This window comes from Oncorhynchus nerka, linkage group LG28 (genome assembly GCF_034236695.1).
Source record: "Oncorhynchus nerka isolate Pitt River linkage group LG28, Oner_Uvic_2.0, whole genome shotgun sequence".
NCBI lineage: Eukaryota > Metazoa > Chordata > Actinopteri > Salmoniformes > Salmonidae > Oncorhynchus > Oncorhynchus nerka.
In genome coordinates, this window is record NC_088423.1 from 52,752,568 (window position 1) to 52,765,265 (window position 12,698).

The 12,698-nt window shown below is 44.3% G+C and overlaps 1 protein-coding gene across 3 annotated transcripts in view; it reads left to right on the top strand.

The window, feature by feature from the left end:
* The window catches only part of LOC115113414 (mitogen-activated protein kinase 8-like), a 31,981-nt gene that overhangs the window by 13,177 nt on the left and 6,106 nt on the right, over positions 1-12,698 (top strand). For 2 of the 3 annotated variants that reach the window (XM_029641013.2, XM_029641015.2), the window contains exons 7-11: positions 1,213-1,284; positions 1,579-1,761; positions 1,853-1,977; positions 2,174-2,237; positions 5,776-5,853. In XM_029641013.2, the coding sequence (XP_029496873.1) occupies positions 1,213-1,284; positions 1,579-1,761; positions 1,853-1,977; positions 2,174-2,237; positions 5,776-5,853 (522 nt within the window). Of the gene's footprint in view, positions 1-761; positions 834-1,212; positions 1,285-1,578; positions 1,762-1,852; positions 1,978-2,173; positions 2,238-5,775; positions 5,854-12,698 lie in introns of all 3 variants that reach the window. The other variant, XM_029641014.2, reaches the window with a different exon arrangement.

A 12,698-nucleotide genomic window follows, 5' to 3' on the forward strand; every position in this document is an offset into this window, starting at 1 on the left:
TTGTGTCTGTAACATTAATTCTGTGTGTTTAAGGTTCTGCTTTTATTTTCTTAGTCAACCTTGTGTTCTGGAACGTAGCCCTGTCTTTCATTTTTGTTAATTGATTTCACCTGTGTTCGATTCCCACCTGGTCTCATCAGCTCCCTATTTAGTTCAGTTCTTTCTGTTTGTATGGTTGTGTGGTATTGTTTGACCATTGCCTGCCTGTGACCACGATTCCTGCCTTCTGCGACGGCTTAATAAACATCTGCTGCTCTTTGCGCGTGAATCTACACCTTGTTCACCCTGATTATTCAGTACAAAGTGGAGGTGGAAATGCCTTTATGCACAAATATATATGGAATACCATTAGCTTGTATATTTTATTTGGTACACAGGAATTTAACCGGTAAAAGTGATTTTCATGTGCACTACGTCATCATGCACAGGCTCTTATTCGCAACAAGTCAAATTGATGGAAACACATCTCTGGTGGGAAAATGCTCATATTGTTTTTATGCAGATTATTTTCTATTCTCTTGAAAATCTGTCGCCAATTGGATGTAAACCTTGCTAATGACAACAGCACTGTTTTCATTACATTTATGTTTTTATAAATCATGGAAATTAATTCAATAACACCTTTTTTTTGACAGCTTGTACATTAGCCATCCACTTCTCTTCAAGCCTCTGGGAAAGTTGTTCACAATGAGAAACAAAGGTCTCTTTACTAACTACTAAAAGCTAACCCCCCTCCTCCTCTACTGCCCATGTTGTAACAGTGGACATATGGTCTGTGGGATGTATTCTGGCAGAAATGATCCGCCACAAAATCCTGTTCCCAGGAAGGGACTGTATCCTTGGTGCTTCTGGATGTAAATTGTCTCCTGCCAAAATGAAACAGTTTGCATCCTCTATGTGGCCATTCCTCTTCAGTCTCTCGGTTTATGAGATGGCCATTTATTTCACGTCCTGATTTTCTTCCTTTTCCTTCCTGTGCCTGGAGACTGGCAGACCCTGAATGCTGCATCCATTTTCACTCTCATTCACCCAATTTACTCCTTTTTCTCCTTCATTCACCAGATGTATCCCTCTTTCCATTTTCAGTTTCATGTGTCGGATTTATTTGTGTTGTACATTTTTTGTAAATCATTCACATTCCTCTCTCATTTCCTTAATCTTTTCATTTTTTTCTCTCTGTGTTTGCATGTCATCCCTTCATTCATCGTGCAGTGGACGTGTGGTCAGTGGGTTGTATTGTGGCTGAGATGGTCAGAGGTAGTGTGTTGTTCCCAGGCTCTGACCGTATCCTTTCCTAATTTCCTGTGTTATCATTTCACCATGTCTGCGTTTTTACCTTGTTTTTACCACCGACCACCGCCCCATGGAGCACTCCTTTTGCACTATTCCCACCACCATATCCAGGTACACCCATACTCTCATCCTCCCTCCCCATAACCACTTAAGCTTCTGGCAATACACAGAGATAGTTCTAGAAAAGAGGAATAGTTCTGGAACAGTACTTCTCTAGCATAGTTATGTGTGTCTGTGGAGAAGGCTATGTCTGTGTGTAGTGTTTCCCTAACTCCCCCTGCTCAGACATTGACCAGTGGAACAAGGTGATAGAGCAGCTTGGGACTCCGCCACAGGAGTTCCTGATGAAGCTCAACCAATCAGTGAGGACGTACGTAGAGAACAGGCCGCGTTACGCAGGATACAGCTTTGACAAACTCTTCCCTGACGTCCTCTTCCCTGCAGACTCAGAGCACAACAAACTGAAAGGTACTGGAAATGCAGTGTTTGTATGTGGGTAGGGTGAGTGTGTGCGTGTGTGTGCATGCTGGTATGAATCATATTCACTTTCCACTTCCAGCAAGCCAGGCCAGAGACCTGCTGTCTAAGATGTTGGTGATCGACTCGTCTAAGAGGATCTCTGTGGAGGAGGCCCTGAAACACCCCTATATCAACGTGTGGTACGACCCAGCAGAAGTGGAGGCGGTAAGTGTTTAACAAATGGTAGAATCTATTGGAGGGGGAACTTGATTGACACTTTTAGTCAGAAGAGTGAACTACGGTTGATGGTTTGATGTAGGGATGAACCTTTCTTCCCTCTCTTCTCCTTTTCCTGTGCTCTCTTCTGCTCTTTTCCTCTCTTTCTTTTTCTTTCTTTCTTTTTCTTTCTTTCTCATCTCAGCCCCCTCCGAAGATCACAGACAAGCAGCTGGATGAGCGAGAGCATACGGTGGAGGAGTGGAAAGGTTAAAAATGTTACTACAGCTATCACTTTTCACTAGACATGGGTTACATACAAACAGTGAGCTCCAAAAGTATTGGCACAGTGACGTATGTTTTGTTGTTTTGGCTCTGCACTTTGGATTTGAAATGATACAATGACTATGAGGTTGAAGTGCAGACTGTCAGCTTTCATTTTAGGGTCCATATCGGGTGAACCGTTTAGAAATTACAGAACTATTTGTACACCCACAGGCCCACCCAATTGAATTGTGCAATTTTTATATATATATATATATATATATATGTTTTTTGTTTTTGGCCAACCATCCCATGAAAGTGAATGCTTGCTATGAATTATATCTGATGGTGTTTGCATGTTTAGGTAAAAATACAAATAATGTCCCTTTTGGAACACTGACCAGTAGAGAGCATAAGTGTGTGTGTGTGTGTATATATATGTGTGTGTGTGTGTGTATATATATATATATATATATATATATATATATATATATATATATATATTCTCCACCTCATGGCTTGGTTTTTGCTCTGATATGCACTGTCAACTGTGGGACCTTATATAGACAGGTGTGTGCCTTTCCAAATCATGTACAATCAATTAAATTTACCACTGGTAGACTCCAATCAAGTTGTAGAAACATCTCAAGGTTGATCAATTGAAACAGGATACAGATGTGCTCAATTTTGAGTCTCATAGCAAAGGGTCTGAATACATATGTAAATAACAAATGATAAACCTGTTTTCACTTTGTCATTATGGGGTATTGTGAGTAGATTGATGAGGACATTTTATTTAATCAATTTTAGAATAAGGCTGTAACGTAACAAAATGTGGAAAAAGTCAAGGGTCTGAATACTTTCCGAACGCACTGTATTATGCTCTCTACTTGTCAGTGTTCCAAAAGGGGTATTATTTGTATTTTTACCTAAACTTCCAAACACTATCAGCTAGAATTCTTAGCAAGCAGTACACTGGAATGACATTCAGATGAACTGGAAGGACATTCACTTTCATGGGATGGTTGGCCAAAAATAACTAAAAGCCACAACACCAATAAGCCACAAATATGGCTGCATTGAGGCATATGTCCCTGTGCCTCTATGGCTGTATGCACCATGTCACTGCATACTTAATTTGTTCATTTAGCAAACAAAACAGCTCATAATCCAGTGCCTTTATAAGTCAACACACCTATAGTTGTTTGCATTAATTAGCTTTAAAAATGCAACATTTTCTCTCAGCCTCATGTGTAGAATAGCATCCAGAGGTGGTGCTCCTAGTAGCCGGTGATTTTAATGCAAGGAAACTGAAATCTGTTTTACCTCATTTCTACCAACATGTCAGCTGTACAACTAGAGACAAAACTAGATCACCTTTATTCCACACACAGAAATGCATACAAAGTTCTCCCTCGCCCTCTATTTGGCAAATCTGACTACAACGCTATCCTCCTGATTCCTGATTACAAGTAAACACTCAAACAGGAAGTACCAGTGAAGTAATCAAAACAGGAAAAACTCAAAACAGGAAGGTCTGACAAAGTGGATTCTAAGCTACAGGACTGTTTCGCTAACACAGACTGGAATGTGTTCTGGAATTCATACATTGGCATTGAGGAGTAACTGTATGTACATATCCCAACCAGAAGCCATGGATTACAGGTAACATCAGCACTGAGCTAAAGGCTAGAGCTGATGCTTTCAAGGAGCAGGACACTAATCAGGACGCTTATAAGAAATCCTGCTACGACATCTAACAAGCCATCAAACAGGAAAAGCGTCAATACAGGACTAAGATTGAATCCTACTATGCTGGCTCTGATGCTCGTCGGATGTGGCGTGGCTTGCGAACTATCACGGATTACAAAGGGAGACCCAGTCGCGAGTTGCCCTGTGACGCAAGCCTCCAGATGAGCAAAATGCCTTATATGCTCGCTTCGAGGCAAGCAACACTGAATCATGCATGAGAGCATCAACTGTTTCGGATGACTGTGTGATCATGCTCTCCATAGCCGATATGAGTAAGACCTTTAAACAGGTTAACATTCACAGACGGATTACCAGAACGCGTACATCGCATGTGCTGACCAGCTGGCATTTTAACCTCCCTGACCATGTCTGTATTACCTACATGTTTCAAGCAAACCACCATAGTCCCTGTGCCCAACAATGCCAACGTAACCTGTCTAATTGACTATCACCCTGTAGCCCTCACATCTGTAGCCATGAAATTCTTTGAAAGGTTGGTCTTGGCTCACATCACAACCATCATCCCAGACACCCTGGACCCACTCCAATTCACATACCACCCCAACAGATCCACAGATGACGCAATCTCTATTACACTCCACACTGCCCTCTCCCACCTAGATAAAATGAACACCTATGTGAGAATGCTGTTCATTGACTACAGCTCAGCATTCAATACCATAGTGCCCTCCAAGCTCATCACTAAGCTCAGGACCCTGGGACTGAACACCTGCCTCTGCAACTGGATCCTGGACTTCCTGACGGGCCACCCCGAGATGGTGAAGGTAGGCAACAATCTGCCACGCGTACCCTCAATACGGGGGCCCCTCAGGGGTGCGTGCTTATTTCCCTCCTGCACTCGCTGTTCACTCATAACTGCGTGGCCGCACATGACTCCTACATCATCATTAGGTTTGCTGACGAGACGACAGTGGTAGTTCTGACGAAAGATGACGATGAGACTGTCTAAAGGGAGGAGGTCAGAGACCTGGCAGTGTGGTGCCAGGACAACAACCACTCCCTCAACGTCATCAAGACTAAGGATCTATCATGGTCCACGCATGATAACATCTCTTCCCCCTCAGGAGGCTGAAAAGATTTGGCATGGGCCCTCAGATCCTCAAAAGGTTCTACAGCTGCACCATTGAGAGCCTGTTGACTGGCTGCATCGCCGCTTGGTATAGCAACTGCTTGGCATCCGACCACAAGGCTATACAGAGGGTAGTGGGTACAGCCCTGTACATCACTGCGGCCGAGCTCCCTGCCATCCAGGACCTCTATACCAGGCGGTGTCAGAGGAAGGCCCTAACAATTGTCAGTCTCCAGCCACCCAAGTCAGACTGTTCTCTCTGCTACCGGATGTTTGTTATGTTTGTTAATGAATGCGCACATTTTAGGATTGAGCATTTACATTTTTATTTCTATAGTGGATGAAAATTGCTACTTGGTTCAGAAATAGGCTACATTTTATTAGCTAAAATGCATATTATTCCATTATAATGTTGATAACGACAATTAATAAGTTAAATATGTATGTTGATAATGTCCTTAAAACATGTCATCTTTTTTCTCTCTCCTTCTTTCCCTCCTCTCTGAACTGTCTCTTTCCCCTCCTTTATATCTCTCTCTCCACCTCTCTTCTTTTCTCTCCTTGTCCTTGTCTTTTCTCTCATTTCCCCCTTTATCTCCCCCTCTTTCTCTCTCGCTCTCTCTGTGGCTCTGTGTTTCTCTGTCTCCGTCTCTGTCTCTCTCGCTCTCTCTCTCTCGCTCCCTGTATTCGCCCTGTTGTAGACCTGATCTGGAAGGAGGTGTATGAGTGGGACGATTGGACCAAGCAGAATGGCGTGATCAGAGGACAACCTCTTTTAGGTTAGTTTATTTTGCTTATGTGAGCTGCTGTCTGCTGTTACTGTGTTAATGTTGACTAAATCTGTATATTTCACGATGAAAAAACATGGATTAAACATTGTTTATGGTATGAGACCGTACAAAAATTACTGGCGAGGGTCCAACTTTAGGTGTCATTTAAAAAAATGCACCCCCCTCCCCATCGTAAAACATATTTTCACCTGACCCTCCCCTTGTACATGCTTTTCCCTTCCTCGTCATTTAATTAACTTGAAATAATATAATAACAATTTGTATTTTTTTCCAAGCTTCACTTGGGAGAATACTAATACCATTTCAACTCACCATTATTGGATCCATGATGCTAGCTGGCTAAAGAAACGAGGCTTATTTTTTTGCTTACAGTAACTATTTGACCATAGGCTATTTACTCGCCTGTTCAAATATCTCATGTAAATCCTGATTAGTCAATGTGCTAAAATGGCAATTACTCAATGACTCGTGTGTCACATTCATGTTTTTGGAAATTGCATATCATGTCTATGTAGGCTAGCCTGCCACTGTACAATGCTCTGGCAGTCACGCTGAAAGGTTTAGGAGACTACTGTCAGAATATTCACGTCAAGTCCATCGAATCAGCTCGTGTTGTGGGTGTGATTTAATTTTTTTTTTTTTTTTACAAAGATGCTTCAGGGAGTCAGAGATGCGCAACAGGCAGACTAGTCTGTGCTGAGTTTATTGATTACCCATCCCGTGTGCTATGGGGGGAGATATACACACTGTATATTTATATATACTGTATATTTATTGTATATTTATGTATATTGTATACTGTATATTTATTTATGCCATGGCCCGCCGGGCCTGTGGCAAGCCAGGGAAAAAACACACTACTGTCCCCTGTGCCCAATAAAACCCATGAAATCCCCCCAGAAAGCAAAAAAAAAAGACAAGTAACAGTAACTAACGCACTTTTGTACATTGTGCTATTCTGTACAATTTACCTGATTTTAGTGCCCCAAAAACGTAATACTTCCAGGTCAGCTGTAATATGAATACCATTGTAAAGCACAAATTCTCCCCTTTCCAGCAAAATCAATGACGAGACCTTCATATTACCCGTCTCTGCATGTTTGAAGAAGGCAATGAGCTCCTTCAGGTCTTTTTAAAAATGCCGGGTGGGAAAGGGAATCCTACTGGGAGATATGTTGTGTAGGGAAACAGCTTTTTTCACCCGATCTGTCCAACTTATCACATCTAAAATGTAAATAAAACACTATAAAGTGTTTATATAACATGTCATTACATACCTATTTGAAGGTTTGCGTCGAATTTGAATTGGGTTTTTAGGGCGGCGCTAAAGTTCAATCTTCAGAAGTAAACGGCAGCTGTCACGGCTTTTGAGAGTCTTGATAGCTTGCAGTAATGACACAAAAAATGAATGCTTTCAGTTGTACATTTGACTAGGTATCCCCCTTACCCCTTACCCTTTCCCTTTCTTGGGAAAGAGGCTGTACGGCACAAAATGAGTTACTACGTATGTTACGTAGTAACAAGCATTTCGCTACACAAATCAAATCAAATTTTATTTGTCACATACACACGGTTAGCAGATGTTAGTGCGAGTGTAGCGAAATGCTTGTGCTTCTAGTTCCGACAATGCAGTAATAACCAACAAGTAATCTAGCTAACAATTCCAAAACTACTACCTTATAGACACAAGTTTAAGGGGATACAGAATATGTACATAAAGATATATGAATGAGTGATGGTACAGAGCGGCATAGGCAAGATACAATAGATGGTATTGAGTGCAGTATATACATATGAGATGAGTATGTAAACAAAGTGGCATAGTTAAAGTGGCTAGTGATACATGTATTACATAAGGATGCAGTAGATGATATAGAGTACAGTATATACGTATACATATGTGATGAATAATGTAGGGTATGTAAACATTATATTAGGTAGCATTGTTTAAAGTGGCTAGTGATATATTTTACATCATTTCCCATCAATTCCCATTATTAAAGTGGCTGGAGTTGAGTCAGTGTGTTGGCGGCAGCCACTCAATGTTAGTGGTGGCTGTTTAACAGTCTGATGGCCTTGAGATAGAAGCTGTTTTTCAGTCTCTGGGTCCCAGCTTTGATGCACCTGTGCTGACCTCGCCTTCTGGATGATAGCGGGGTGAACAGGCAGTGGCTCGGGTGGTTGTTGTCCTTGATGATCTTTATGGCCTTCCTGTGACATCGGGTGGTGTAGGTGTCCTGGAGGGCATGTAGTTTGCCCCCGGTGATGCGTTGTGCAGACCTCACTACCCTCTGGAGAGCCTTACGGCCCGACAGGATGCTCTCGATTGTGTATCTGTAGAAGTTTGTGAGTGCTTTTGGTGACAAGCCAAATTTCTTCAGCCTCCTGAGGTTGAAGAGGCGCTGCTGCGCCTTCTTCACGATGCTGTCTGTGTGGGTGGACCAATTCAGTTCGTCTGTGATGTGTACGCAGAGGAACTTAAAACTTACTACCCTCTCCACTACTGTTCCATCGATGTGGATAGGGGGGTGTTCCCTCTGCTGTTTCCTGAAGTCCACAATCATCTCCTTAGTTTTGTTGACGTTGAGTGTGAGGTTATTTTCCTGACACCACACTCCGAGGGCCCTCACCTCCTCCCTGTAGGCCGTCTCGTCGTTGTTGGTAATCAAGCCTACCACTGTTGTGTCGTCCGCAAACTTGATGATTGAGTTGGAGGCGTGCATGGCCACGCAGTCATGGGTGAACAGGGAGTACAGGAGAGGGCTCAGAACGCACCCTTGTGGGGCCCCAGTGTTGAGGATCAGCGGGGTGGAGATGTTGTTGCCTACCCTCACCACCTGGGGCGGCCCGTCAGGAAGTCCAGTACCCAGTTGCACAGGGCGGGTCGAGACCCAGGGTCTCGAGCTTGATGACGAGCTTGGAGGGCACTATGGTGTTAAATGCCGAGCTGTAGTCGATGAACAGCATTCTCACATAGGTATTCCTCTTGTCCAGATGGGTTAGGGCAGTGTGCAGTGTGGTTGAGATTGCATCGTCTGTGGACCTATTTGGGCGGTAAGCAAATTGGAGTGGGTCTAGGGTGTCAGGTAGGGTGGAGGTGATATGGTCCTTGACTAGTCTCTCAAAGCACTTCATGATGACGGAAGTGAGTGCTACGGGGCGGTAGTCGTTTAGCTCAGTTACCTTAGCTTTCTTGGGAACAGGAACAATGGTGGCCCTCTTGAAGCATGTGGGAACAACAGACTGGGATAGGGATTGATTGAATATGTCCGTAAACACACCAGCCAGCTGGTCTGAAAATGCTCTGAGGGCGCGGCTGGGGATGCCGTCTGGGCCTGCAGCCTTGCGAGGGTTGACACGGTTAAATGTTTTCCTCAAGTCGGCTGCAGTGAAGGAGAGTCCGCATGTTATAGTTGCGGGCAGTGTCAGTGGCACTGTATTGTCCTCAAAGCGGGCAAAAAGTTATTTAGTCTGCCTGGGAGCAAGACATACTGGTCCGTGACGGTGCTGGGTTTCTTTTTGTAATCCGTGATTGACTGTAGACCCTGCCACATACCTCTTGTGTCTGAGCCGTTGAATTGAGATTCTACTTTGTCTCTATACTGACGCTTAGCTTGTTTGATGGCCTTGCGGAGGGAATAGTTACACTGTTTGTATTCGGTCATGTTTCCAGTCACCTTGCCCTGATTAAAAGCAGTGGTTTGCGCTTTCAGTTTCACGCGAATGCTGCCATCAATCCACGGTTTCTGGTTTGGGAATGTTTTAATCGTTGCTGTGGGAACGACATCTTCAATGCACGTTCTAATGAACTCGCACACCGAATCAGCGTATTCGTCAATGTTGTCGTCTGACGCAATACGAAACATATCCCAGTCCACGTGATGGAAGCAGTCTTGGAGTGTTGAATCAGATTGGTCGGACCAGCGTTGAACAGACCTCAGTGCGGGAGCTTCTTGTTTTAGTTTCTGTCTGTAGGCATGGATCAACAAAATGGAGTCGTGGTCAGCTTTTCCGAAAGGAGGGCGGGGCAGGGCCTTATATGCGTCGCGGAAGTTGGAATAGCAATGATCCAAGGTTTTCCAGCCCTGGTTGCGCAATCGATATGCTGATCAAATTTAGGGAGTCTTGTTTTCAGATTAGCCTTGTTAAAATCCCCAGCTACAATGAATGCAGCCTCCGGATATATGGATTCCAGTTTGCAAAGAGTCAAATAAAGTTTGTTCAGAGCCATCGATGTGTCTGCTTGGGGGGGAATATATACGGCTGTGATTATAATCGAAGAGAATTCCCTTGGTAGATAATGCGGTCTACATTTGATTGTGAGGAATTCTAAATCAGGTGAACAGAAGGACTTGAGTTCCTGTATGTTGTTTTGGCCACACCACGTCACGTTAACCATAAAGCATACGCCCCCGCCCCTCTTCTTACCAGAAAGATGTTTGTTTCTGTCGGCGCGATGCGTGGAGAAACCAGCTGGCTGCACCGACTCCGATAGCGTCTCTCCAGTGAGCCATGTTTCCGTGAAGCAAAGAATGTTACAGTCTCTGATGTCCCTCTGGAATGCTACCCTTGCTCGGATTTCATCAACCTTGTTGTCAAGAGACTGGACATTGGCGAGGAGAATGCTAGGGAGTGGTGCACGATGTGTCCGTCTCCGGAGTCTGACCAGATGACCGCTTCGTTTAACCTTTTTTTGAAGTAGTTTTTTGGGGTCGCCGGCTGGGATCCATTCCGTTGTCCTGTGTGAAAGGCAGAACACATGATCAGCTTCGCGAAAGTTATATTCTTGGTCGTACTGATGGTGAGTTGACGCTGCTCTTATGTTCAGTAGTTCTTCTCGACTGTATGTAATGAAACCTAAGATGACCTGGGGTACCAATGTAAGAAATAACACGTACACTTGCATTAACATCTGCTAACCATGTGTATGTGTAGCTGAACCTCGGCAAGACGGAGCTGCTCTTCCTCCCGGGGAAGGACTGCCCGTTCCATGATCTCGCCATCACGGTTGACAACTCCATTGTGTCCTCCTCCCAGAGCGCTAAGAACCTTGGCGTGATCCTAGACAACACCCTGTCGTTCTCAACTAACATCAAGGCGGTGGCCCGTTCCTGTAGGTTCATGCTCTACAACATCCGCAGAGTACGACCCTGCCTCACACAGGAAGCGGCGCAGGTCCTAATCCAGGCACTTGTCATCTCCCGTCTGGATTACTGCAACTCGCTGTTGGCTGGGCTCCCTGCCTGTGCCATTAAACCCCTACAACTCATCCAGAACGCCGCAGCCCGTCTGGTGTTCAACCTTCCCAAGTTCTCTCACGTCACCCCGCTCCTCCGCTCCCTCCACTGGCTTCCAGTTGAAGCTCGCATCCGCTACAAGACCATGGTGCTTGCCTACGGAGCTGTGAGGGGAACGGCACCTCAGTACCTCCAGGCTCTGATCAGGCCCTACACCCAAACAAGGGCACTGCGTTCATCCACCTCTGGCCTGCTCGCCTCCCTACCACTGAGGAAGTACAGTTCCCGCTCAGCCCAGTCAAAACTGTTCGCTGCTCTGGCCCCCCAATGGTGGAACAAACTCCCTCACGACGCCAGGACAGCGGAGTCAATCACCACCTTCCGGAGACACCTGAAACCCCACCTCTTTAAGGAATACCTAGGATAGGATAAAGTAATCCCTCTCACCCCCCCCCCCGAAAAGATTTAGATGCACTACTGTTCCACTGGAGGTCATAAGGTGAATGCACCAATTTGTAAGTCGCTCTGGATAAGAGCGTCTGCTAAATGACTTAAATGTAAATGTAAATGTAATGTGACAAATAAAATTTGATCTGATTTGATTTATTAGTAGTAATGGTAGTAGGGATTAGGGATTTCATATAGGCTATGTGTTAGTTATATTGACCTATTTTAGGGTGGTTTGTAAGTGTGGCATAATTATAGTGGGTTATACTGGGCTAGTATAGTAGGTCAGTACTATATCATCATAAGCCATATGCATTTTTAAGCACACAAAATGTTTTAGTTTGAGCATTGTGAAAAATTTGTGGCACTGTTTAGATTGTTTAAGCCTGCAATCCGCCATTTAATTAATTTTTTATTTTTCTACCTTTATTTAACTAGGCAAGTCAGTTAAGAACAAATTCTTATTTACAATGACTGCCTACCCCGGCCAAACCCTATCCCGGACGATGCTGGGCAAATTGTGCGCCACTCTATGGAACTCCCAATCACGGCCGGTTGTGATACAGCCTGAATCAGGGTCTGTAGTGATGCCTCTAGCACTGAGATGCAGTGCTAGAGGCATGATAGCAAAAAGCTGAAGCCATTTAAGTTGAGTCTGTCTGCACATGCCAATGTTGGGGTGGTGTTTGTAGCTGAAACTGACCAAGAGCAGTGGTGAATCAACACTTTATGTAGCCCTTCACCGTCGTACCCACGGAAAATGGCAGATTTGGATGAAAAAAAATGGCAGATTTGGATGATAAGCACCTAAATTGGACCGGAGTGACTGTACATGAACATGCTATACATGATGTCAGAGCTCAATGTCTCTCCACAGCTCTGTATGGGTTTTACTGAGAGAAGTTCAGAACTTGAGCACTGCACTACACGCGACAATAAGTTACCCCCATTCCTCCCAGAAACTGGGCAACTTTAGCAAATGTTCTGTTGTCTGAGTGAGGCAAATGCTGTAAATTAAGAGGACTCATAGTATTTTGAAAGATGAGACGTTGAGGATTACAATAAATACCACTTTGATGTCATACAAGCAGCCAGACACCCTTGAGTCCAAATGTGCACTTCACATTTCCATATCATAAAACTCATGTC